The sequence below is a fragment of the Saccopteryx leptura genome, chromosome 4, assembly GCF_036850995.1.
Source record: "Saccopteryx leptura isolate mSacLep1 chromosome 4, mSacLep1_pri_phased_curated, whole genome shotgun sequence".
NCBI classification, from domain to species: domain Eukaryota; kingdom Metazoa; phylum Chordata; class Mammalia; order Chiroptera; family Emballonuridae; genus Saccopteryx; species Saccopteryx leptura.
In genome coordinates this window covers 17197847-17222238 of record NC_089506.1, presented here as the reverse complement: position 1 = coordinate 17222238, position 24392 = coordinate 17197847, and the positions used below count along the sequence as shown (strand labels likewise).

The 24392-nt window shown below is 37.8% G+C and overlaps 2 protein-coding genes across 6 annotated transcripts in view; one reads left to right on the top strand and one right to left on the bottom strand.

The window, feature by feature from the left end:
- PCM1 (pericentriolar material 1) overlaps positions 1–9904 on the top strand; it is a 98658-nt gene extending 88754 nt beyond the window's left edge. For all 5 annotated transcript variants that reach the window (XM_066380224.1, XM_066380220.1, XM_066380222.1 and 2 more), the window contains 5 exons: positions 6–81; positions 1549–1805; positions 4515–4607; positions 4694–4811; positions 6694–9904. In XM_066380224.1, the coding sequence (XP_066236321.1) occupies positions 6–81; positions 1549–1805; positions 4515–4607; positions 4694–4811; positions 6694–6719 (570 nt within the window). In that variant the 3' untranslated portion in view covers positions 6720–9904. The remainder of the gene's footprint in view (positions 1–5; positions 82–1548; positions 1806–4514; positions 4608–4693; positions 4812–6693) is intronic.
- Positions 9905–14571: 4667 nt separating this feature from the next.
- Positions 14572–24392, bottom strand: part of ASAH1 (N-acylsphingosine amidohydrolase 1) — a 33187-nt gene continuing 23366 nt past the window's right edge. Inside the window, exons 6-14 of the mRNA XM_066380225.1 lie at positions 24290–24364; positions 23364–23409; positions 22410–22554; positions 21815–21869; positions 21602–21683; positions 18458–18589; positions 18235–18358; positions 17756–17812; positions 14572–16665 (exon numbers count right to left, since the gene is read on the bottom strand). Of these exons, the coding sequence (XP_066236322.1) occupies positions 16576–16665; positions 17756–17812; positions 18235–18358; positions 18458–18589; positions 21602–21683; positions 21815–21869; positions 22410–22554; positions 23364–23409; positions 24290–24364 (806 nt within the window). The 3' untranslated portion in view covers positions 14572–16575. The remainder of the gene's footprint in view (positions 16666–17755; positions 17813–18234; positions 18359–18457; positions 18590–21601; positions 21684–21814; positions 21870–22409; positions 22555–23363; positions 23410–24289; positions 24365–24392) is intronic.

Sequence of the window (24392 nt, the reverse complement as noted above, 5' to 3'; positions counted from 1 at the left end):
TCTAGGTTCTACAACAGAACTTTGAAAAAGCAGCAGAAAGCAAAAATGTCCCATCAGAACAAGAACCCACTACTAGTAAAGGTAAGAAATCTAAGTATTCAATTTTAAGATTAAAGTGCCCTTCATGTGCTTAAATGAGAAAATTAAATTCTTAGCTAATGTAAGTTGAAGATAATTTGAACCTAATATATATCTGCTTTCTCCCCCAGAAATGTTGTAGAAAACATGAGGACTTATTTTTTCTATCCTTTGGTTCTAAATGACAGCTTTGCTGAGTAGAGTGATCTTGGTGGTTGGGCCTTGTTTTTCATCACTTGCAGTACTTCGTGCAGTCCCTTCTGGCCTGCAGTTGCTGTTGAGAAAGCAGCTGATCCAGTCCTACGGGGGCTCCCTTGTAGGTCACTAACTGCTTTTCTCTTGTGCTTTTAAGGTGCTCTCTTTGTCTTTTTCCTTTGACATTTTAATTATGATGTGTCTTGGTGTGGGCCACTTTGGGTTCATCTTGTTTGGCACACTCTGTGCTTCCTAGACTTGTATGTCTGTTTCCTTCACCAGGTTAGGGAAGGTTTCCATAATTATGTTTTCAGGAAGGTTTTCAGTTTCTCACTCTCTCTCTTCTGGCGCTCTGGGATGTGAGTGCTGGTGCCCTTGAGGTTGTCCCACAGTCTCCTTACACTGTCCTTATTTTTTGGATTGTTTTTCTTTTTCCTGTTATGATTGGGTACTTTTTGCATCTTTATATTCCAAATTGGTGATTTGATTCTCAGTTTTATCTACTCTACTGTTGACTCCCAATTCCTTGTAAATTTTTCATTTTAGTGTATTCTTCATTCCGATTGGTCCTTTTTTATGCTGTTAAGGTTCTCACTAAGTTCCTTGAGCATCCTTATAACGAGTGTTTTGAAGTCTGCATCTAGTAGATTGCTTGTCTCCATTTTGTTTAGTTTTTTCTGGAGTTTTGTTGTTTTTTCATTTGGGGCATATTTGTTTTCTCACTTTGGCAGCCTCCCTGTGTCTTATTACGTGTGTTAGATAGAGCTGCCACATCTCCCGGCTTGACTGAGTGGCCTAACGTAGTAGATGTTCTGTTGGGTCCATGGGCACAGCCTCCCTGCTCACCCAAGCTGGCCCCTCAATGTGTGTCCCCCTATCATATGGGCTGTGTACACCCTTCTCTTATAGTGAGTCCTGTTTGCTCTTTGTGTGTGGGAGGGATTTACCCTGTGGCCAGTCAGCTGCCAGGACTGTCCTTGCTGTGACCACGACCCTCTGACCCCCGTGGAGGATCCGCTGTGCAGGGCCCAGCCCACAGAACAGGGCTCCCTTCAGGGGGCTCTGGTGCTGCATCCAATTCATAAAACATCCCCAGATGGATCTGGTCTATTAAATTTAGAAACTGTTGATAAGGAAACTTGATAGTTGCCTTTCTTTTGGATCTTAAATGCCTTAAATACTCTAATTCATACATATTGCCTTTATTTGGAGTAATAGTAAAATTGTAACAGCTGTTGCATTCACACTAATGTTAAGTCTTTCCTTTGATGACAGATGACCAGGATAGTGCTCCTGTGAAACCATGTTACCTCAATATTTTGGAAAACGAGCAACCTCTAAAGAGTACTGTCCAGAAGGACCCACTTACTACCACCGATTCATCTCAACAGCCCAGCGCTTTGCCGTTGCCTCTAACTGAAATTGAAACCTTGGTGCCTAGAGTCAGAGAAGTGAAATCTGCTCAGGAGACTCCTGAGAGCTCTCTGGCTGGAAGTCCTGACACTGAATCTCCGGTGTTAGTCAATGACTATGTAGGTGTCATTACCTTTCTCAGTATTTCTGCATTTCATTTCTGTGCTAACATTTTCCACTTATTTTAAACTTGAACAGAAGGGTGATATGAAATTAAGATAACTATCGCGAACCAAAAAGATGAGTTTTAGGTGGCAACCTAGAGCATTCATTTCAAATTTGTACCTGAATGGGTAACGATGCTTGAATCATTATTACTCTCTTATACTACCCATGCATGACTTCTCTGCTATTTAGAACATTTTGTAAATCGTTGATACATAAAAGTTTACATTTGGGTGGGAAAATAAAACAGCTTATAACAATAGTGTTTTTATCATTATACACTGAATGACAAAAATGCTGAGAAATATGCTACCAGATCTAAACTTATTCTATAACAATTTAATTTTATAGCAAGGAGGTTATTATTTTTGGATCCTTGTATGATATGTTTTATATTTTTTGTCTTATCAGCAAAAACGAAGGGATTTATAACACTGTATTTTTATGTCTAAGGAATGTGTTTCACATATTTTTTAAATTAACATCAGTTTTCTTCCTAAAGATATATTTAGCCTGACCAGGCGGTGGCGCAGTGAATAGAGCGTCAGACTGGATGCAGAAGGACCCAGGTTCGAGACCCCGGGGTTGCCAGCTTGAGCACGGGCTCATCTGGCTTGAGCAAAAAGCTCACTAGCATGGACCCAAGGTCGCTGGCTTGAGTGGGGGGGTTACTCAGTCTGCTGAAGGCCCGCGGTCATGGCACATATGAGAAAGCAATCAGTGAACAACTACGGTGTCGCAACGAAAAACTAATGATTGATGCTTCTCATCTCTCTTCGTTCCTGTCTGTCCCTATCTATCCCTCTATCTGACTCTCTCTCTCTGTCCCTGTAAAAAATAAAAAAAAAAGATATATTTACAATTAAGATTTTATAATTTCTCAAGAGAGGGGGCTTATAATTTTTCAAAAATGTTAGTAGAAAGAGTAATTCTTAAATCTTGTTTTATTTGCTTTACTATCAGTAAAACCCTGCATTTAAAACTCTTAAACTTATCTGTTAGATTTATTCTGATTAGCGTTTGATGAGTGAGAGTTGCTTAATGCAGCACGGTGATGAAATGAACCTGCAGTTAGATCAGTGGTTCTCAAAGTGTGTGCCCTAGAAGATTTCCAGGTGCACCCTGTGGTATTTCAGAGAAATATGTGCCTTTGGGGACCAAAACACCAATAGTGTTTTTAGAGTTTAGATTTTTGGGGGACAGAGGTGTGGGGAATTGGCTGTAAGCTGACAGTCTGCCCAACTCCCCACCTCACTTGCCTGATTAGGTTGCAAAAGGCTATTAAGCTGTGGTGCTGGATTGTTTACACTACCCTCATGTTCCCCGGAAAGACTGGAGGCAAGTTTTTTCTATTCTTTGTTTGGTGTAAAGTTAAGATATGTATGGTGGGGGTTTTCTGCACTCAACACAATTAAGAGTAAAAAGAGAGGAATTCTTCAATGTATTGACGAGGAAATGAGATTTTACCTTTCAAATAAATGTCCAAACATTGAAGAAATCGCTAGGACACATCAGGCTCATGTTTCTCATAAACACAAGAATGAAAAAACTTAACACATTTGTGCCGGGACCTGCCAAATTTACTAAATCTTACCAAGAATGTATCTATATATATAAAAAGATAACTTTTTTATCATTTTTTTACTTTTTAACTCCTTTTTATGAATTCTAAAAAGCATAACTCAAAAAATATAACATAAAAATGTTTAACGTCAAAATAAATTTAAATTTATCATTTATTTTGTTTAATTACCATAAAAGCACACTTGGACTTTATATATTTTTTATTTAATATTTGACTTAATTATTATAACATATTTCTCAGAAATTTGTATATAGTGTTGTAGGATTTTAAATGCGCCTGACTTTAAAAAGTTTGAGAACCAGTGAGTTAGATTATGGAGGGTCGTGAATGTGAAATCTTAGGCTAGGACACTGCTGAAGGTTTGTGCATATGACAGGGAAATGTTCATAGTCATGGTTTTTGGAGATGAGTCTGATGACTATAAAGTATGCTGACAAGGGAGCATATGTTAGGAGGCTCCATCATCATAAATACAGAATATTGTACAAACTAACAGAGAGATGGGTGAGAAATGTTCCAAGAAAAAGGAAAACCTACAGTTTCCACTTGGGTAATGGTGGGATGATGATACTATTAAAAATCAGAAAAGAGAACTAAGAATAAAAGAATTCAAGTTTCAGAAACAGTGTGAGGTGATCACAAAAATGAGTAGTACATTCAGACGTCATCTTTCTGTTGGAGCCTCCACAGCCCGAGACTGAAAGTCTGAATGTTTAGGTTCTGCAGGATGCGGCTCTGGCGTTGTCTGTAAACAGGAAACGAGCTGTTGTCTGACTTTTCAGCCCGAAGTATAACTACCATTTCTTCTAACTTACAAACTGGCTCTTTGTTTTATAAAATGAGAATAAGAAAGTGTGAAGTATATATGTTCCATACCTGCAGGTATGTAACCCTTCCTGTGAACTCCAGATTTCTGTTCTATTCATAGAGTTTAAATATATTAGAAAACCAAATATAATAGAATTATTGATGTGTATTTACATAGGAATCCACTTTGTCTCTTGGCATGGATGGCTTTGGTTTAAATCCAGAGATAGAGTGGGTTACCTTCATTAAAGATAATTTGTTTATCTTGCAGGAAGCAGAATCTGGTAATATCAGTCAGAAATCTGATGAAGAAGACTTTGTGAAAGTTGAAGATTTACCACTTAAACTGACAATATATTCAGAGGTATTTGGTGCTCTTTAAAACTTTTCTTGATATAATAAATATTCTTATAATTTAATAAAAATGATTTTTTTTTCATCATTCCAAAGGCAGATCTAAGGAAGAAAATGGTTCAAGAAGAACAGAAAAACCATTTACCTGGTGAAATACTAGGTGCAATGCAGACTGAAGAATTAGCTGGGAATTCTCAGACACTAAAAGAACCTGGTACGAGTTTTCAGTTTTAACCATATCATATTGAAAAGTTACTCAGTCTTATGCTATCACTTTGTCTTGTTTTTTTTGTTTGTTTGTTTGTTTGTTTGTTTTTGTTTTCAGAGAGAGGGATAGACAGACAGGAACGGAGAGAGATGAGAAGCATCAATCATCAGTTTTTCGTTGTGACACCTTAGTTCATTGATTGCTTTCTCATGTGCCTTGACCGTGGGCCTTCAGCAGACCGAGTAACCCCTTGCTCGAGCCAGCGACCTTGGGTCCAAGCTGGTGAGCCTTGCTCAAACCAGATGAGCCCACGCTCAAGCTGGCGACCTCAGGGTCTCAAACCTGGGTCCTTCCGCATCCTGGTCCGACGCTCTATCCACTGCCACCGCCTAGTCAGGCTGTCTTGTTTTTTTTTAATTCACTACTGGTTCCTGGAAGATTTAAGCCAGATACTAGGAAGGAAACATAGTTCTGTAAAATTTTTAGTTCAACTTTCTAATTTATGGTATTATCTGATAATTTTTCTATTTCTGTTTTTAAAATCTTTAGTTTTAGCAAAGTAATATATGCATATGGTTTAAGAAAGGGAAGATGCAAGAGTTAATGATAATTGGTAAGAGCCCATTTCTTTTAATTACCGGTTTTTAATTTTCTTGGAGGAAACCCTCTGTCTCAAAATAGTACTCGTATGATTTTTCTAAAATTTTAAAAATTCAGGTAGTATTTCTTATCTCCTAAGTGAAAAGGGGGTATTTAGTCCTGCCTCTCCTTTCAGTGTTCATATTGTTTTTGTTTTTTCTCCTTGTTGCCGTTATTTTTAATAGATACATTTTCTAGTTTTCATCAGCTTTGGTTATTACCTGACTTCTTCTTCCCTCTTCCTTTTGCCTTCTCTGTTCAGTTTTCACCATATTTTTACATTACTAAGGTTATTAAAAGAAATGTTTTGTTTTTGTAACTGTAATAGTTAAATCTTCCCTATTTTTATGAAGATAGTTCTATATAAATATGATTCATGGCTGAACCAAGTGATAGTCCCAGACTTCCTCTTAATGGGTCTAATAGCACACACAACCCCTGGGCCATTCAAAGAATATTTCTTGCATCAAGGTCAAAAGGTTTCTTTGTTGTTACTGTCTTTCAGTTCCTTAACTGAGTAAAGTCAAAGTCATGTAAGATTTTTTTGTTGTTTTTTCTGGAACTGGGTAACGAGAAGGGCAGATCTAATGTCAGACCTTCAATTAAATTTGCAGTCTTCAGCCGAGTTCTGCTTGCTAGCCGCTCAGCTGGTGCCCAGGCCGCGCTCTTCCCTCCCACTGCGCCTCCCTGCGGGTGGCATCGGGGGCGTGCTGGATCTCCCGGCCCTGGCCTCTCAGAACCACCCTGGCTTTGTTCATTTCTGTAGTGTTTCCTTTTTCTCTCCTAATTTTTTTTTTTTTTTTTGAGAAAGAGAGAGGAAGTATATGCTTGGTCTACTTCTTACAACAGAACCCATCACCTTTTCTTTTTAGATTTTTACTCTGTGTTATCAGGGAATTATTATAACAAACTAAATTAGTCTTTCCTTGGTAATAACTACTTGAGTAGTGAAAGTTGTCCCTGGCCAGGTAGTTGAGTTAGTGCCTTGTCCTCCGGACAGGCCAAGGTTGCGGTGTCAGTCCTTGGTCATGGCACAGACAAGAATCAACCAGTGAAGGCGGAAGTAAGTGGAACAGGTGGAACAGCAGCTCGCTCGCTCGCTTTTCCTCTCTCTCCTCCTTCCTCTCTCAAATCAAGTTTTAAAAAAGGGAAAGTTTTAATGAAAAACAAAAATATTAAAGTAAATTTTAGTTAAGTAATATCTTAATTCAGTAAGTAATTTATAAGGCATTATTATTCTGTTTTTCAGAAATATTGGGAGCCCAAAGCACATGAGATGACTTCAGAGGCTCATCTAACTCTCTTTACATATATGAAAATGGTTCTAAATAAACATGGTTTGATCTGTATAAAGATGTAAATTAGTTGACACTGCATTTTTGATAGGTGTGCTGTTTTTTGCCCATGACAGTTTAAAATATAAGAAAGAAATTCTGGACAGAGTCAAGCCTTGATACACTGTGGGGTTTTTGCTTTTTCTTTCTTGTTTTTTTCCCATTGTGATGTTTCATAATGTTGAATTTAAAATGTAGTTTAAATAAAGTACGTACTTATCTGTAAAGTTCTTTTGGGGAAATTATGTTGAATTTTATACAGCAAGTCACTGTTATATATAATCAGGCTGTTCAAAGAAGAGCAGTGGTCAAGAGGTAGAGAAATACACTAATATGATAAAGTCTAACCATTATGCCAGGCATCCAAATATTGCCAGTGTTGCTATTGTTGGGTCTGTTGTTCTTTTAGACACCTGCATGTCTTATTCCATGCAAGAATCGGGCAGGTGATAAAGGTTTCCAGGGTATCTGTGAAGTTATTATAGAATATATATTAACACTCTATTCAAATTGGATAGTAAGTTTAGAACACATATCCTTAGTACCGATTAGATAAATATTTTCTGGAACTTCAATTCTTGTCTATATTGCTTCTGTCTAAAAATAAAAAAAAATAAGTTTTATATGATTAGAGAGTATATCTACACAGATAAGTAACAGTATGTATAATTTTAAAAGAAAAACCAAGCTCTTTCAAGTAGGGATTAGTAGAAATAAATTTATGTACCAGAATGTTAAGGTTCTGTAAGCCTTTGGATACTTACTGAGAGGACAGTTTAAGACCAAAGCATAGCAGTTTCTTCTGTGCACAGTGAGAGGTGAAGGGTTGAGTAATTGGAAGTCTGTGTGACTTCTCCATCACTAAGTCAGCCAACTTGTGAAAGATGGTTTACCTTTAGATCCCAAACTTGCCATATACCCAGTACAGCGTCACAGAGCCAGCAAACGGCTCTTTATCCCAGGTACCTTTTCAGTTTGTTAAAAATAGACTAAAATGCCCTGTAAGAAAATAATTTGGTTGGTATTCCTTTAAAATTCTTACCTGTCTGGTATTTGTAAAACTGCAGTGTCCAATCAGAGTGTATTAAATGGGACATTTACTTATTGCTGCTTAATTTAAATCATGTAAAAAACATATCTCCAACTTTAATAAAACCTATTCAGAAAACTATCATTCCAGAATCAGGAATTCTTACTCATTTGGCCTGACTTCTGGGAAATTGAAACAATAAATTACATTATATGTGTGCTCCAATTCTATATTTGTTTTCTAGTTTGTATAGGAGGAAGGGAAAACTTCATTTTGGTACTCAAGTGTAGGCTCACGTATTATAACTCTCTGCATGCATATTAAAGATTGATACGGTGGACAAGTTGTACTTCCATCTTAGTTGTTACTGAAGTCACTAGCTTATTCCACTTACAGCTGCTGTAATCTAGTCTGCTGTTTTCTATCTTGGTTGATAATTTATGTAGTTTTAAAATACGTAGGGCTTGAGGGGAAATAACTAGTTTCATGTTTTTCCCTAGTCACTATTCCTAAAAGGAATATTCCTGTTTATCTTCATTTATAAGTTAAAATTTTGGTTAGTAATAAAAGAGGGAGAAAAGGTTACAATGAGTAGAGAGAACCCTACGCAGGCTGAGATAACTCCTACAATAGTGAGCTCACCGGACTGTGCTGGCATTGTGTTTTGTAACGTTCACTTTGGGTGAATAAATGTATATCCTGCATATGATCCTGAATCGCATTTTCATTTCAATTGACATAATCATTCGTACATTAGAATGTATTCCAGAATTGTGGTTTGACAACTTTAGATATAAAATGAAACCAAGACATGGAAAATGATGACAAAATCAACTAGCCAGAGAGATGTATTAAACTTGAGACCATTTCTCTTATTGTCCAGGTATGATCTATTTCTTAGTTGTATCTACCATACATACTGTGTGTAGAACATTCTTGAATTTATTCAAAATTAGACTGACATGTTTCTGGCTTATTGCTAAACTTTCTTCAAACAAATCATTCTTCATGTGTCAGAGAAATCATTGACTCTGGATTTCATTTAGCTCACTGTACAAATATGATTTCCCAGTCGTCTTGCCTGGAAGAGCCAGCCTTTATTGTTCCTCTTGCTGTACAACTCTGTTACTTTAACGCTGTCTTTACATGTTTGGTGTTTTCTTCCTGTTAATTGGTGCTTCTGGGCTGGCTGGTTTTCATTAAAGAATCGAGGAGAATCCTATGCCTACAAATGAGTTCGCTTCTTATATAAGAATTTTCATTATCAGTTCATTTCATCTGGCCACACTCAGAAATATCTGTAACAGAACCTTTGGGCCCACAGTTTCCAGAAAGCTATTGATTTGGTTATTTTGAAAACCAGTCCCAACAAAGAGTTTCAGTACAACAGAATTCTCATATAATATTCTTGCATTAAGTCTTATCCTATGTTTGGTTAGTTATCCCTGATATTTAGGTCTGTTAAATCACATGATTAATTTAAAATAAATAGCAGGTGTAAATATGGCTGTATTGCTAGAAATCCTCACCTTTAAATGAGCCTGTGTCTCCCAGAGGACAGCAGCCTGTTTAAGGCCATCCTGTTGATAAAATGACATCACTAAGACAGAATATAAAGTGCTGTATCAGTTCTCAGTAATATTCAGCATGTGTGTTAAACCACTCCTTTAGGGAGACTGGATCCAGACATTTAGAGGTCTTCCATCTGCACTGCTCCTTCACCTGTTGGATGGAGATCAGTATTTTTCTAGACGGAGACGATGGGTCCGTCTATCCAATGAATGTAGTTTCATGTACATGCTTTGATGACAAGTGCTACACAAACGTAAGGCATCATATATGTGTGTGTGTTGGAGAAAAGAAAGGCGCAGGAAAAGAAAGGATGAGCAGAACCCATACTTGCTTTCATGTTGCTTTCTAACATGTGCTGGCTCTCCTCTTGTAACTTTCCCTTCTTTACAGAAGGAAGCGGGGTCTGAAGAGCCTTCGTTCTCGTGGACTTAACGCGGAGTTTTCCCACAGTGCCACTCTCACCATTCTAGTTCTCTTCCTCTGTTCCATCTCTGTCCTCTTTCCATTCCCTCACTTTCTATCTCCGCACCCCCAAAAATGTTTGAGACAGAGTAATAAAGTTTAAACTACAAAATTAGAACTTTAAATTTTCGATTATATAATTTTAAGTTTCACCTTGAATTATATCACATATAACTGTCCCTGGTGTTTTTTCATTTTGCCACCACCAGTTGTCAAATTGATATTATATAGGTGTTCAGTAGGTGAATTCTAATAACTTTTTTTGTGATCCATCATTGAATTCTATTATATTTGAGTATTATTTCTGGTAATATCTAGGAAAAGATATATTTTAGAACATAAATGTTTACTAATGAGGTATTCAGTGGTCATCTTAGATTTTCATATAGGAAATTTCTATACCTTCTACAGGACTGCCAGGATTCAAAAACTCAATTTCTGTAACATTATATAGTTCAACGTTTTGTTTTCGTTTCAGAAGCACAATTCTGTAACACATCTGTACATTTGTATACTGGATTGTGTGCTCACCACCCCAAGTCAAATAGTTAAGCTTTTCTTATAAATATTAGCAGTCATTTTAATACATGAGAGCCCTTTTGTTCTTTAGCTTAAAATTCTTTCACAGATATTTGGACAGTATTATAGTAAAGCTAAGAGGTAGTATTACTATGACATTTAGAAATATGATGCACAAAACATGCTTATGCTGTTTAACCCCCTGTATTCCTCATCTTCCTACTTGCAAAACAAAAGAATTGGCCTGGATCCAAGGATGGTTTTAGTATTTATATTATCAAATGGTTACTAGTTATATCTTTCAAAGGAAGATTTATTAAAAGAATTTAAAACGGAAATATGTAAGCAATTGTACAAATAATTACGTTTATTAAAGTCACTGAACAAGAAAGTATTGAAAACCTAGTGTCTCTTTATTTCATAAGAAATTTGGGATTCAGTTACAAGGATCCATGTGACCTCAACTTTTGTCAATCATTTCACGATTTACAAGGGTCTGGCCCATTCCCTTGGTATGGTGGCACAGCCTAAAAAGTATAGAGCTGTTACTTAAGAGCTGTCTTACTGGGGCATGTTCTTCAAACCAGACTGCATCGCGTGGAAGAAGGGTGCTACTGTGGAGTAACATTTCCTTCCTATGCCCTCTAGGGCTGCCAAGATTTTTCTTTTGAGAAAGAGACAGGGAGGGTGGGGGAGGGAGAAGGTGGAGAGAGAGAAGCATCAACTTGTAGTTGCATAACTTTAGTTGTTCATTGATTGTTTTGCCTTGACAGGGAGAGGGTGGGGGGGCTTAGCTCGAGCCAGCATCCCTGGGAACGCGTTGATAAAATTCTGCATTCAGGTTGGCACCCCTGCGCTCAAGCCACTGACCTCGGGGTTTTGAACCTGGGACCTCAAGTATCCCAGGTCGATGCTCTATCACTGTGCCAGCACCTGTCAGGTGTCACTAAGAATTTTTAAAACATGCAATGCCTGACTATTTAGTTAGGGTCACTGACCTCTTTTCCTTTCAATAGTCAAGAAAAAAAAATGACAACAGCTTAAATAGCCATGTGGTTTATGAATGCCCTGTCTGGAACCATACATTTATAGGTTATATGATAAGAATTGCATCTTATTGGTCATGTCACATAATAAGTTTGCATCTGCCTGGCCTGTGGTGTTGCAGTAGATAGGGCATTGACCTGGAATGCAGAAGTCGCCGGTTTGAAACCCAGGCTTGCCCGGTCCAGGCACATACAACAAGCAAGAAGCAAGCAATGAACACCTAAAGTGAGGCAACAATGAATTGATACTTCCTTGTTCTCTCCTCCTTTGTAAGATCAATAAATAAATCTTTAAAAAAATAATGGTGCCTGACCTGTGGTGGCGTAGTGGGTAAAAGCATCAACCTGGAACACTGAGGTCGCCGGTTCGAAACCCAGGGCTTCCCTGGTCGGGGCACATATGGGAGTTGATGCTTTCTGCTCCTCCCTCCCTTCTCTCTCTCTCTCTCTCTCTGCCTCCTCTCTAAAATGAATAAATAAAAGATCTAAAAAAAAAATAATTAAAAAATATATATTATTAAAAATAAATAAATAATGGAATTAGAGAATCACCATTTAAAAAAAAATAAGTTTATGTCTAATTGATTAATTTTTGGTGCCAGAAATCCTATGTACAAGAATAGGCGGGCACCTGGTTTTTTAAAAAGCCACTTTGGAGCAAAAAGGGTAATTATTATTTTTTTGTAAATTATACCTATTTTTTGGTCAGGTTGGCAAAAAATATACTTTTTGGTGTGCCACAGAATTTTGGTAATTAGGTGTGCCACGAGATGATAAAGGTTGAAAATCACTGCTCTAGCTTTCTAAAATCTTAAGTCGGATGTTTGATAGCCCCATGCCTAACTTTAGATGTTTTAAATTAGTCTTCCAACCTAGAAATTCTAGAATTTCTGTCTGGTGAGATTCAAGACATTCATGTGGAAATATATTGATAGTCTGATCATATTTAAATGTTGGCACTCCCCAAGACGTAATCTGTTGATCTTTCAGTTACACTTTTGTAACCTTGGTGATCTTATAACTTGAAATATTTATAATCTGTCTACTTCCAAGTTTTAATACAACCTCCCTTACCCCTCAAACTTGGGTTCTTTTGAATGTCCAGTTGGTTTCTTGAACTTAATATGACTTTTTATATTCTGGTTAATCCTTTGTCAAACATTTATTGCATATATTTTCTCCAGACTGTGCTTTGCATTTTCATTTATCTTTCCAAAAAAGATGTAATTATGATAATGTCTTTTAAAAAATGTACTTTATGTCCTAAGAAGTTACATTTGCCTATACCGAAGTCATTGAGGTTTTCTTCCTGTTTTGTTCTAGATGTTTTATACTTAACAGCTTTTCCATTTAAATATATCAGCAGTTGGGGGTAGGGGTAGTTTGTATGGTGTGAAGTAAGGATCTAGGTTTATTTTCTCCCCAGATAGACATCCATTGGCACTGCTTGTTGAAAAACTCATCATGCTCTGTTAAATCATCTTACCCCTTTGTGGAAATGAATTGGCCATGTACGTGTAGATCTAGGTACTGAATTCACTAGGGTCTACAAAACCCACAAGAATTTAATTTACAGTGGTCGTCGTGTCCTCGGGCCCTGGCAGAAGTAAATTAAATCCTCTCTGAAAGAACCCACCTCCAACCCAGTCCTCAAGAGGATTTCCACAGAAAATATCCCGTGGAAGTATGTGCTGCTGTCACAAATAAGAAACAAACACAAGGAAAGAAGGCAGCAAACATGAACTAGCAGACACGGTGCTATCAGATCTGCAGAGGTTTCAGATTGCACTATGAAGCCCAGAATATAAATTTTTTAATAAGTTCAAAGAAATAAAATTATTTTAAATGAGTAAAGACCAATAATTTATACTAAATTTACCTAGATTTGTAAAAGAGCCAAGTATTCAGTGTATAAAACAACAACTGGAATTCGAAACAAAAGCTCTAATAGATTTGTCACAACAGAATTGGTTACTTAACTGGAAGACAGATCTAAAGAAATTTTATAGAATGAACGCTACAGATATGAGAAGAAGATAGGTTCTATCTTAGAAAACAGACAAGCAGGTTTAACGTGCATGGAACTGGAGTTCCAGAAGGAAAAGAAAGATCGGGCAGAAGTGATACCAAAGAGATGGTGGCTCAGAATTTCCAGAATAATGAGAAATAGCCATCCACTGATCAACAAATCCAACAGGTTCTAAAGAAGAAAAATACTTTAAAAGTTAATATTCAGAAATACATTGAAACTCAAGAATTACAAAGAAAAAACATCCTAAAAGCAATGAAAAGACAGTACCTTCAAATGAATATTGGATCAACAACTTGCTTCTCAATAGTGATACTCAGAATTAACAGTTTAATCTACAATTCTACGCTCAGCAGAAATTTCCTTCAAAGTAAAGACATTTCAAACAGTCTGAATATTGTTCTTGTCAGTAGACTAAAATCTTCATTCAGCAAAAGGAAAATGATGCCAGGTGGAAAGGTGAGAACGAAAATGAACTATTAATATAAAAACGTATACAAGTTTAAACCATCATTCTCTATGTGCAACAATGTCTTTTTGGGAATCGAGAAAATACAAATAGAACAAGGTAAGTTAGGCAGTGAGTAAATTGCGTTAAAGTACTCAAACCTTTTGTATACTTTTGTAAATACACAGATATTTAACCTTTAATATAAACAGACATGGTCCAACTAAGGGTAACCACTATAAATACAGATACGGTGTTTCTTCCATACTTATGGAGGAAAAAATAGAATTTAAAAATATGTCCTCAGCGCTAGCCAGATACCTCAGTTGGTTAGTGTTGACCCAAAGTGCAGAGGTTGCCGGTTTGATAGCCGGTCAGGGCATATACAGGAATCGTTCAATATTGTTCTCTCTTGCTCTCTCTCTCTCCCCCCTCCTTTCCTCTCTGGCTAAAATCAATAAATAAAAATAAAGTTTAAAAATATATGTCCAGGGAAGAAGATAATTCAAAAAAGACAGGATAATTAGAAGGCAGTGGGAATAGATCTAAGCAGTAGATACTGACAAGTGATTCTGGTAAATGTACAGTAGACTAAGTGCTCCACTAAACAAGCTAGGTTGTTGGACTTGTAAAAACGCACACCAGAGAATACTAATCCCCTCCACCCCCAAAAACACCTGGATGGAATCTTGGCTTGAACCCCTTCTGTTTATTTGATTTTGAGAAAGTAGGATTACAAGTATAACAGGTTAATTGAGAAGGTGAAATAAGATGATTTATGTGAAGCATGTGTCACAACGCCTGATAATAAGTTCTCTATAATTAGTTATGCTAGAGCTCTTGTGTGAAGGAAGGAATATAGGTCTGACTCAGCTGTCCATTTTAAATCAAACTCCCTAAAACTAGGCGGGGAAATTATAGCCCATGGTTCAGATCCGACCTGTCCTGGCTTATTATCCATTATTTCTAAAATGCACTCTCATTAATGTCCTCTCCAAATTGAAACAGTAACATTATCCAGGGGACCCATTGTCAACATCTCTATAAACATCCCCCTAGTCATCTTTCTATACTCTATATAGATACCTAGTTAGGCATAAACATATATAAAGTATTATGTAAATAGGTTTATATGATATAATTCTATAAACTTGTTACCACTAAACAGTGCTACCTCAAATTTTAATACCAGTTATTTTCTCCAAATGCTTTTAGTCCTGAGGATTTTAAAACAATTAGTACCTTACTCTATTGTGTACATCAAAAGCTACTTTAGAAAAATAATACAAAAGTTTACCTTCATTTTTGTAAGAAGGACAAAATCTTAAGTAAATTTTTTAAAATTAATCAAATCCTATTTTGACACAAATCCTCTTGCAATTCTTCTCGCTTCAGTAAGATATTGGCATCACTACATATTTGAGGGAACAGAAATACCCTCCGGTCTGGGAGGAAAAGCTCTTGAACACGCACATGGGCCGATAATGTAAACAAGTGGTAAGGATTAGTCATGTAAAATTGTAACCATTTAGACAAGCTGAGTCACCCACTTACATAACTCTTGTGATTTAATGCAGACAAATTCAGCTTTGATTTTTCCATAATAACCCCCACCCTCAAACCAACATGTAGGTAACAATTAGCATACAAGACTGGCTGACACTACTTCCCATGACTACTGAATGTCATGAATACAACTGATATGGAAATGAAGTGGATACAGACATGCCCAACTGGCACGCAGTTCACAGTTAATCATGAAAGTTTGAAAAGTTAACAAGTTTGATTAGCATTTTTCAAAAATACTGATTTCTGAAAAACATTTTTATACATTATACTTAATTTTTAAAAAATACATACTAATTAGAAGGAAAAACTCAAAATCTCTTAAGTGGATGATACCTAGGAAAGTTTAAAATGGGTTCACCACCCATTTTCCACAAGTCTGACCTGTTTGTTTACTACAGATTCACAGAACCTGGGACTTGGTTTCTGAAGCTAACTTTCTGGGGTTTCTGGGAGGTAGGGTAACTCTGAAAAAGGAAACACAATCATTCTGTGTATACAAGACTGCCTCGCATACTGATTACTTCATGAACCCCAAAAAGGACTTCTCTTCAGAGTCAAAGGCCCAGGTATTGCCCATTAAGAAATATACAATTGAATGTTTCATCTCCCTCTAATCAAAGTTAATGAAATAATACTGCTGTCACAAACAGCAAAAAACAATGGTATATTAACTTAAATAGCACTTAGTACCTGGAGGAAAAGATTGCAATACAGAAAAACATACAAATACGTGGATCAAGGTGAAATACAATAGTGGGGACGATTTGCTGTAACTTGTTACACAGGTGACCTGAATTCAGTGCCCACAGAGACTCCTGCTTCGTCTATGGATGTGGTCCCACTCAAGTGTCCATCCTCATCCTCAAATGTCAAGTGAAATGACACTCAGCAAATTCTAAATGACTGTGTACTTCACTTAAATTATCTGCAAGTAAGGACAACCAATTGTTACGGCGCAAAGAGTCTGTGAATTGTAAACATACCAAGCCGGACAAGCTCATGTCTCACAGACCACCCGCCCTGCGTCTTAGTTTTCGGTCAGAGATCAGCCGCTGCACGAGTCGGCCACCTGTGAGCTCCCATCTCGATGTCGTAGCGCGCTCTGGTCGGCCGGGTGTGTGCTCACCAGCCGATACAAGGGTCTGGGCAATCCCGCAGGTAAGTTTCAAATTGACCTTTGGCAACGTCCATCAAGGTTGTGAATACAGTCAGCTGAAAGGAAAGTTATTTATACTTTAAGGATGTTTACGATTCTGAGGTGTCCTGATTCACATTAGCTATTCTTTACTTGAACTGCTCTACGAAGTTAGTTACTTAATATTAAAGGGTTAATATTAAATATTACATTATATAAAAGTGAACATATAAATATCCATCTAATAAGTTAGTAATAAAAACTGACTTCAGTAGACTGTTCTTGCAGGCTGCGACTATAAACAGGCGTGGGAGGGAATCTTCAGTTCTTTACAAGGTCTGCTCAGCACCAATGCGGAAAGACGTACTTAACCTTCCACCTAGAATCCGGGGGCCCGCAGAGCCTCGTGGGGTACTGGGAGGCTGTGGCTCTCCTTATCCTTAAAGCATATATGGTGGGGCCGTGATGCGGCCCTGCAGGTCACAGGCAACAGACAGAGGGAGGCACAGGGACTCTGAAGGCATGGCGAGGGCTGCAGGGAGGCTTCCCGCGGGAGCCAGGTCTCAGCCGTGCCCCCGGTGGGAGGAGTCTGTTCCCGCAGCGGTAATGGAGGCATGCTGGTTTTAGGGGGGGATGGGGAAAGCACCAAAGAAGAGAACAAACAGGAAAGTCTGGGTGTGTATATCGAGGATACGCAAGGGGGGACTATAGGCGAATTGGAAGATTAGGAAACATTTTGCATTTTTTAGCTATCGTGTGGGGAAAAGATAAAAATAAAAATTACAAAGTTTAAGAGAAACTGTGGTCCACCAAGACACAAAGCTCTATCTTAAGATGGACTTCAGACTTCGGTCGAGTTTTAGGTGTTAGCATAGTATGTCTAGACAGGGAGGCGTCAAGACTAACATGCTACACTTAGTTTAGGGCCATGTAAGTAAAATTTGGAAACAAGGCTGATCAAATTGGACATCCAAGCAGCAGAGAGCAGTTTCTTTGTCACATCCTAACAGTTACTATTTTAGTCACTCACACAAAAACATTTTTAAAAATCAACCTTAAGTGGAACATGATTTGGGATTCTAGCTGTGATTTCTCCAAGGCAACAGGATAAGATAAAACACAGGACTGAACTCCTTCCCTAAAAGCAAGTACATATATTTAAAATACCTTGTTGAGGACAGGTTTTGTTGACAGGATATCATATATGGTGGTTAATGAGATATTCTGAAACAAAAAACAGTTTGGTCAGTACATGAAATACAGTCAACAACAGCCCTATCTACACAAATGGGTCATTAAAATGAAGACATTCTTCACTTCGCTCCCCAAACCCCTAAACGATTTCCCTTGGGGTTGCTGTTAGAAACAGGTAAAATGTATCACTTTTTCAAATTCTTCCTCCCCTTTTAATTCTTCCCTGCTTGTCATTTAACTTCACCGTATAGTGTCCAGAATTAGAATAAAGGAAGTAGAGCAAAATCTTGCTCTTTAAATTAAAAACAAAACAAAAACTCAGTAGGGACTGCCCATTGATACTGGATAATATGAGGTTTCTAAATTCTATGAAAGCCAAAGAAAAATGCCAGAACTAATATCTTTAATGGTCGCCATTTCTTTCTCTATGTGACACTGTGAATGTTACTTACCTCTTGGCTTGTCTGGTTTAGACACAACTTTGCAGCTGTTCTGCGGTCATCAAGGAATAAGGGATTTTTCCAACGGTCATAATTAGTTTCTACCACATACCATCTACCCTGCTTGGGGTTGAGTCTAGATACAAAAAGAGATTCCTCTCAGGCTTCATGCCTTAAACCTGCACATACGTCAGTCTATGCTTTATTTCTTCTTCGCTTTAACAAACATACTTACTCATATACATCCAAAGATTTTTTCCTTTCTCGTGTAATCACACAGCCTTCCCCAGATTTGTTGCCTCCCAAGATAAAATATGCCGGGGCCAGTATCTTCGTTTTGATCAGTATATTCTTAGCTTCTTCATAACTACATACAAACATTTTTTAAAAGGAAAACATTTTTAGTTGTCTTGGAATGGAAATTTTTTAAACTTCGAAACTAAGCAAAAACAAATATCTGAGGAACCACAAATCCCATTAACAAAATGGATGAAAATTGTATGATAATCTCAATAGATGCAGAAAAAGCACTTGACAAAATTCAATAGACATTTATGATAAAAAAAGAAAAACTCTCCACAATATGGGTACAGATGGAATATAGCTCAACAGAATAAAGACCACACACGACAAGCCCACACCTAACATCGTATTCAATGGTGAAACACTGAGTGCTTTTTCTCTAAGATTGGGACCAAGACAAAGATGCCCACTCAACACTTTTATGCAATATAGTATTGCAGTATTAGCCAGAGCAATTATGCAAGAAATAAAAGGCACACAAATCAGAACGGAAGCAGTAAAACTGTTGCTATTTGCAGATAACATAAGAAAATCCTAAAGACTTCATACACACACATGCACACAACTATTAGAATAGATACAGTAAAGTTGCAGGATAAAAATCAAAGTATAAAAATCAGTAGCTATGTACTGATAATGAACAGTAAGAATGAGAAGTTAACAATTGCATAAAAAACTACCAAGGAGTAAATTAACCCAAGAAGTGAAAGACCTGTACACTGAAAACAATAAGACATTGATGAAAGAAATGGAAAGATATTCCATGGTCACAGATTAGGAAATAAATATTGTTAAAATGTTCACACTACCCCAAAGCAACCTACAGTCAATGCAATCCCTGTCAAAATGCCAATGGCATTTTTTCACAAAAGAAAAACAAAACAATTCTAAAATGTATATGGAGCCATGAAAAACCTTGAATAGCAAATGCAATCTTGTGAAAGAACAAAACTGGAGACATCACACTTCCTGATTTCAAATTACCATATTTCCCCATGTATGAGACGCACCTTAATTTTGGGGCCCGAAATTTGAAAAAAAAAATGTATTACATGAAGTTATTGAACTTAAGTTTTATTCATCATAAAATTCATACAACTCCTCATCATGGTCAAAACTCCCATCCATTAGCTTGTCCTCATCTGTGTCTGATGACGAACCACTGTCTTCAACAATGAGTGCAAAAACAAGTGCAAGAAAGAGAGAAATGCAAGAAAAAAATCTACAGCCACTGTATAAGACGCACCCAGTTTTTAGAACCAAAATTTTCAAAAACGGGTGCATCTTAAACATGGGGAAATATGGTATATTACAAAGCTATAGTAAACAAAACAGTATGATAACTGGCAGAAAACAAACACACAGCTCAATGGAACAGACTAGAGAACCCCAAAATAAACCCATGAAATATACAGTCAATTAATTTACAACAAAGAACCAAGAATGCCCAATGGGGAAAGGACAGTCTCTTCAAAAATGATACTGGGAAAACTGGACAGCCACTTGCAAAAAGAGGAAATGTGGACCACTACCTTACACCATATAAAAAAATCAACTCAAAATGGATTAAAGACTTAAATATAAGACCTGAAAGCATAAAATTCCAGAATACAGAAGCAGTAAGCTCTCTGACATTGATTATGACTATGATTTTTTTGGATTTGACACCAAAAATAAAAAATAAGCAAGTGTAACTACATCAAACTCAAAAGCTTCTGCACAGCAAAAACAAACAAAAAAACTCATAAACAAAATGAAAAGGAAACCTAAATGGAAGAAACACTTGCAAATTATGTGTCTGATAAGGGGTTACTATCCAAAATATATAAAGAACTCATGCAACTCAATAGCAAAAAACCCAAACAATCTTATTAAAAAGTGGGCAGAGGTTCTGATTAGACATTTTTCCAAAGAAGACATACAGATAGCCACAACGTACATGAAAAGGTGCTGAATCAGGGACACGCAAATCAAAACCCCAGTGGGATATACCTCACACCTGTTAGAATGGCTTTTATCAAAACGACAAGACAGAACAAGTGATGGTGAGGATGTGGATAAAGGGGAACGCTTGAGCACTGTTGGCTGGAATCTGAACTGGTGCAACCACTATGGAAACCGGTATGAAGGTTCCTTAAAATCTGAAAATAAAACTTCTATATGGCCTGACCTGTGGTGGCACAGTGGATAAAGTGTCAACCTGGAAACGCTGAGGTTGCCGGTTCAAAACCCTGGGCTTGCCTGGTCAAGGCACGTATGGGAGTTGATGCTTTCTGCTCCTCCCCCTTCTCTCTCTCTCTCTCTCCCCTCTCTATAATGAATAAATAAAATCTTTATAAAAAAATTAAAAAAAAAACCTACTATATGATTCACCAACTTTGGGAGTACGTAGCTGAAGAAAATGAAATAATTAATTCAAAAAGATATATGCACCTCCATGTTCACTGCAGCATATTTACAATAGCCAAAACAGGGAAATAAACTCAGTTTCTTTCAATGGAGGAATGGATAAAGAAAATGTGTGCATACACACAATGGAATATTATTCGGCCGTAAAAAAAGGATATCTTGACATTTGTGACCATGTAGACAGACCTTAAGGGCATTAAGTGAAATAAACCAGACAGCAAAAGACAAATACCATAGGACCTAAATTATATGTAGTAAAAACAAAAGAACAAACTAAACTCATAGATCTAGAGAACAGATTAGCAGTTGCCAGAGACAGTCCGAGGTGGGATGGGGTTGGTGAAATGGGTGAAGGGGGTCAAGTAAAAACGTTGAGTTATAAAATAACTAAATCCTGGGGGTGTAATACACAGCAGGGTTACTATAGTTAATACTGTAGTGTATATTTGAAAGTTGCTAAAAATAAATGTTAGAAGTTCTCACAAGGAAAGAAAATTTTATAACTGTGGTGGTGAATGTTACCTAGATTTATTGTGATCATTCTGCAATGTTTACAAATGTCAAAATATTTTGTATAGCTTAAACTAATGTTATATATCAATTATATCAGTAAAAATATTTTAAAATAAAATATTAAATTTTAAAATAAAACAACCCAACAGATTACCTTGTGCTGTTTTCCAGAACTGCTCTGGTAATAAACCCTATCCACATCGCATCTTTCTTTCCCAAAATCCATTCTATGACACCTGGAAGAGACCAAACACATACAGCGTCTCAGGACCTCGAAGGGGTGAGACTATTACCCAGAATGTAGCGTCTAGCTCTCCTCTTAAAACATCTACGAAGTACCCGTTTCATTTAACAACTGTCTACTTACCCATATAACCACCATTTGTGCTGAAACGCTCATTCAGTGTAAGACTAAAGAGTCCCTGAGAAAAAAACGAAGGAGTGAAGTCAGAAACTGAGACCGTCCTGTCTGAGTTCCTCTCACTGTACTTTATATGGTACACCAAGACCTGGCTCGGGTAATGGGGAATGCAAAGATAAATCAAAACCACAACAATATCACCTGTTAACAGAGCTTTTTTAGAAATTCAAAGCACCTTCACACCCAGTGTGTGAGATGAGTAGGACAGGTGTTATTAGCCCTATGTTGCTAACAACGAACAGCAGTGCAGAGATTTCATGCCCAACGTGTCTGAGGTGCAGACCCGAGACCAGATTCCAGATTGATATTCTCAGCTCTTGGCATCCAGCCATGTGCTTTTCCCCCAGAAAGGGCTCAGAAACCTTCATTTCCTCTGTACTCTGCCGTGTGAGCTCACACCGATGAAGGTGACAAGAAGCACAAAGGATGAACAAGGGCGTCCCATTCTTTCTAGGTCCTCACTTCCTTAGATCCACCCTTCTCACAGAGCGAGCACAGGACACAGAGTACCTGTACAATTACAGAGCAGTAGAACCCTTACTGGTTTGAATCCTGTTAACACGCCCACGTAGCCAGCGAAGCTGGAGGCCTTGAAGACGGTTTTATTGTTTCTTTGGAAGTCCAAGTTGACTGTTAAAGGTTTTAGCTCCTCAGTTACGACCCAGGTGTTATTATTTATATTCCACCTGCAAAAGACAAACTTTAGTGACATTTAGAAACAATGACAATAATGATGAATAAGATGATGGCCAGGCATTGTACTAGGTACTTTATTTAATCCCTAAGGATCAATGCTAACAAGAACTTTGTGTGAGAGGGGGAGGGGGTTGGGAGGCCTGGGTGAATAAGGTGAGGCGATTAAGCAAAAATAAATCCGATACAGACAACAGTGTGGGGGTTACCAGAGAGAAAGGGGATGGGAGGACGCAGAAGAGGACCAAGGGGGACAGATGGTGATGGAGGGAGACTTGACGTGGGGTGGTGACCGCACAGCACAATATACAGATAACGTATCATTGAATTATACACTTGAAACCTGTGTACTATTATTAACCAATGTCACACCGATAAATTCAATAAGAAAAAGAACCTTGATATACGGGTGGTTTTATCCTCAGTTCTTCACCTGACAAAACTGAAGCTCATGGAAGGTAAGTAGTTCTTCCAATTTAACAGCCAATAAATAGCAAACTGCAGGTTCAAGTTTTTTCAGAAAGATCAAGAAGACATAAAATAGAACACTGTTCTTCCTTTGGAGCAATAAACTAGATGTGCATCTGGGGCCTCCAAGCATGCTCCAGATTTTTGTTCACCACATGCAACGCAGTCACAGACTTGCAGAAACCTGAGTGAGCAAGTGCCCCCCTCTTGTCTCAAAACTAAGGAATCCACTCTCTTCACTCCGGTCACACCTGCTGCATGACTTGGGACTTCTCATCAGTATAATACAATCTACTCTTCTGAAGGACTGATGCACACCATTTTTTTTACTTACCCAAGAAATATTCCAAAATCCATGTTCCGTCCATGTATTAAATGACCTAATTGAAAGTAAGTGAAAGAGAGAGGTAGGAGCTGTTATGACCTTACATCAAAGCTGGACACTTAATTTTGGTTAACTGAGATTCCCAACTGTTAAATCCAACAATAAGAGTTAAGCAGCATCCGGATACTGTAAGTCTTAAAATCAAACTGTTGTCTCTGTCACATCAGCCAGACGCCCCCACAATCCCCGAGGACACAGGGTTCCAGGAAAGATTAGCACATGGGAAACGGACCAGTGGTCATTCTTTGGTCTGCTATGACATGGCCCTAGCTGGACATAGCTATTCTAGCCTCACTTAATGTGACTTGCCAACATGCTTCAGGCATTGTCATCTATAGCTAGACACCTGAAGGATAGGTACAGGCAGACTATACCAAAGTATAGGTCAAAAACAAGAGTGAGTCAGGGAAAATCATCCTGTGTCTTGTACTCTCGGGATCTGCCCGGAAAACATGGGAAAGTGAGGATGCTCTATGGGGCGGGGGGTCCCTTGGCTGAGAAATGATGGAGAGATTTGTCCTGGGCTTCCAGGCCGGGATCCTTATGCAGATGATGATAATGAAGCACCCTGTGAGTGCTTATAGCAAATCCTGAGGACGGGTATGAGCAGACTGTGAGGAGAGGCAAGCACGGCTCTAGTCCTGACACACTTCTTTGCGTATCTGAATTCAACTTTAGTAAGTATTACAGTAGTCTTAATATAAGGATAGTTTTCAGTTGCCTTTTAAAAATTTAACGATCCATCAAACTGTGTGCAACATCCTGAGAATCTGCAGAGCAAGCCTCGACCTTACAAGTTCTAATCCCAGTATTTGCCGACTTTTCTCTTGCCCTGCACTTCGCAGCGCCCGCCCGCCTGCCCTCAGTGCACTTACCTTTTTTGTCCTCTGCTATTATTGATGTACAGATGGTAAAAAATTCATAGAAAATATTGAATGAAATAATCTCTCCTACAAGAAAATACAGGAAATTTTTGGT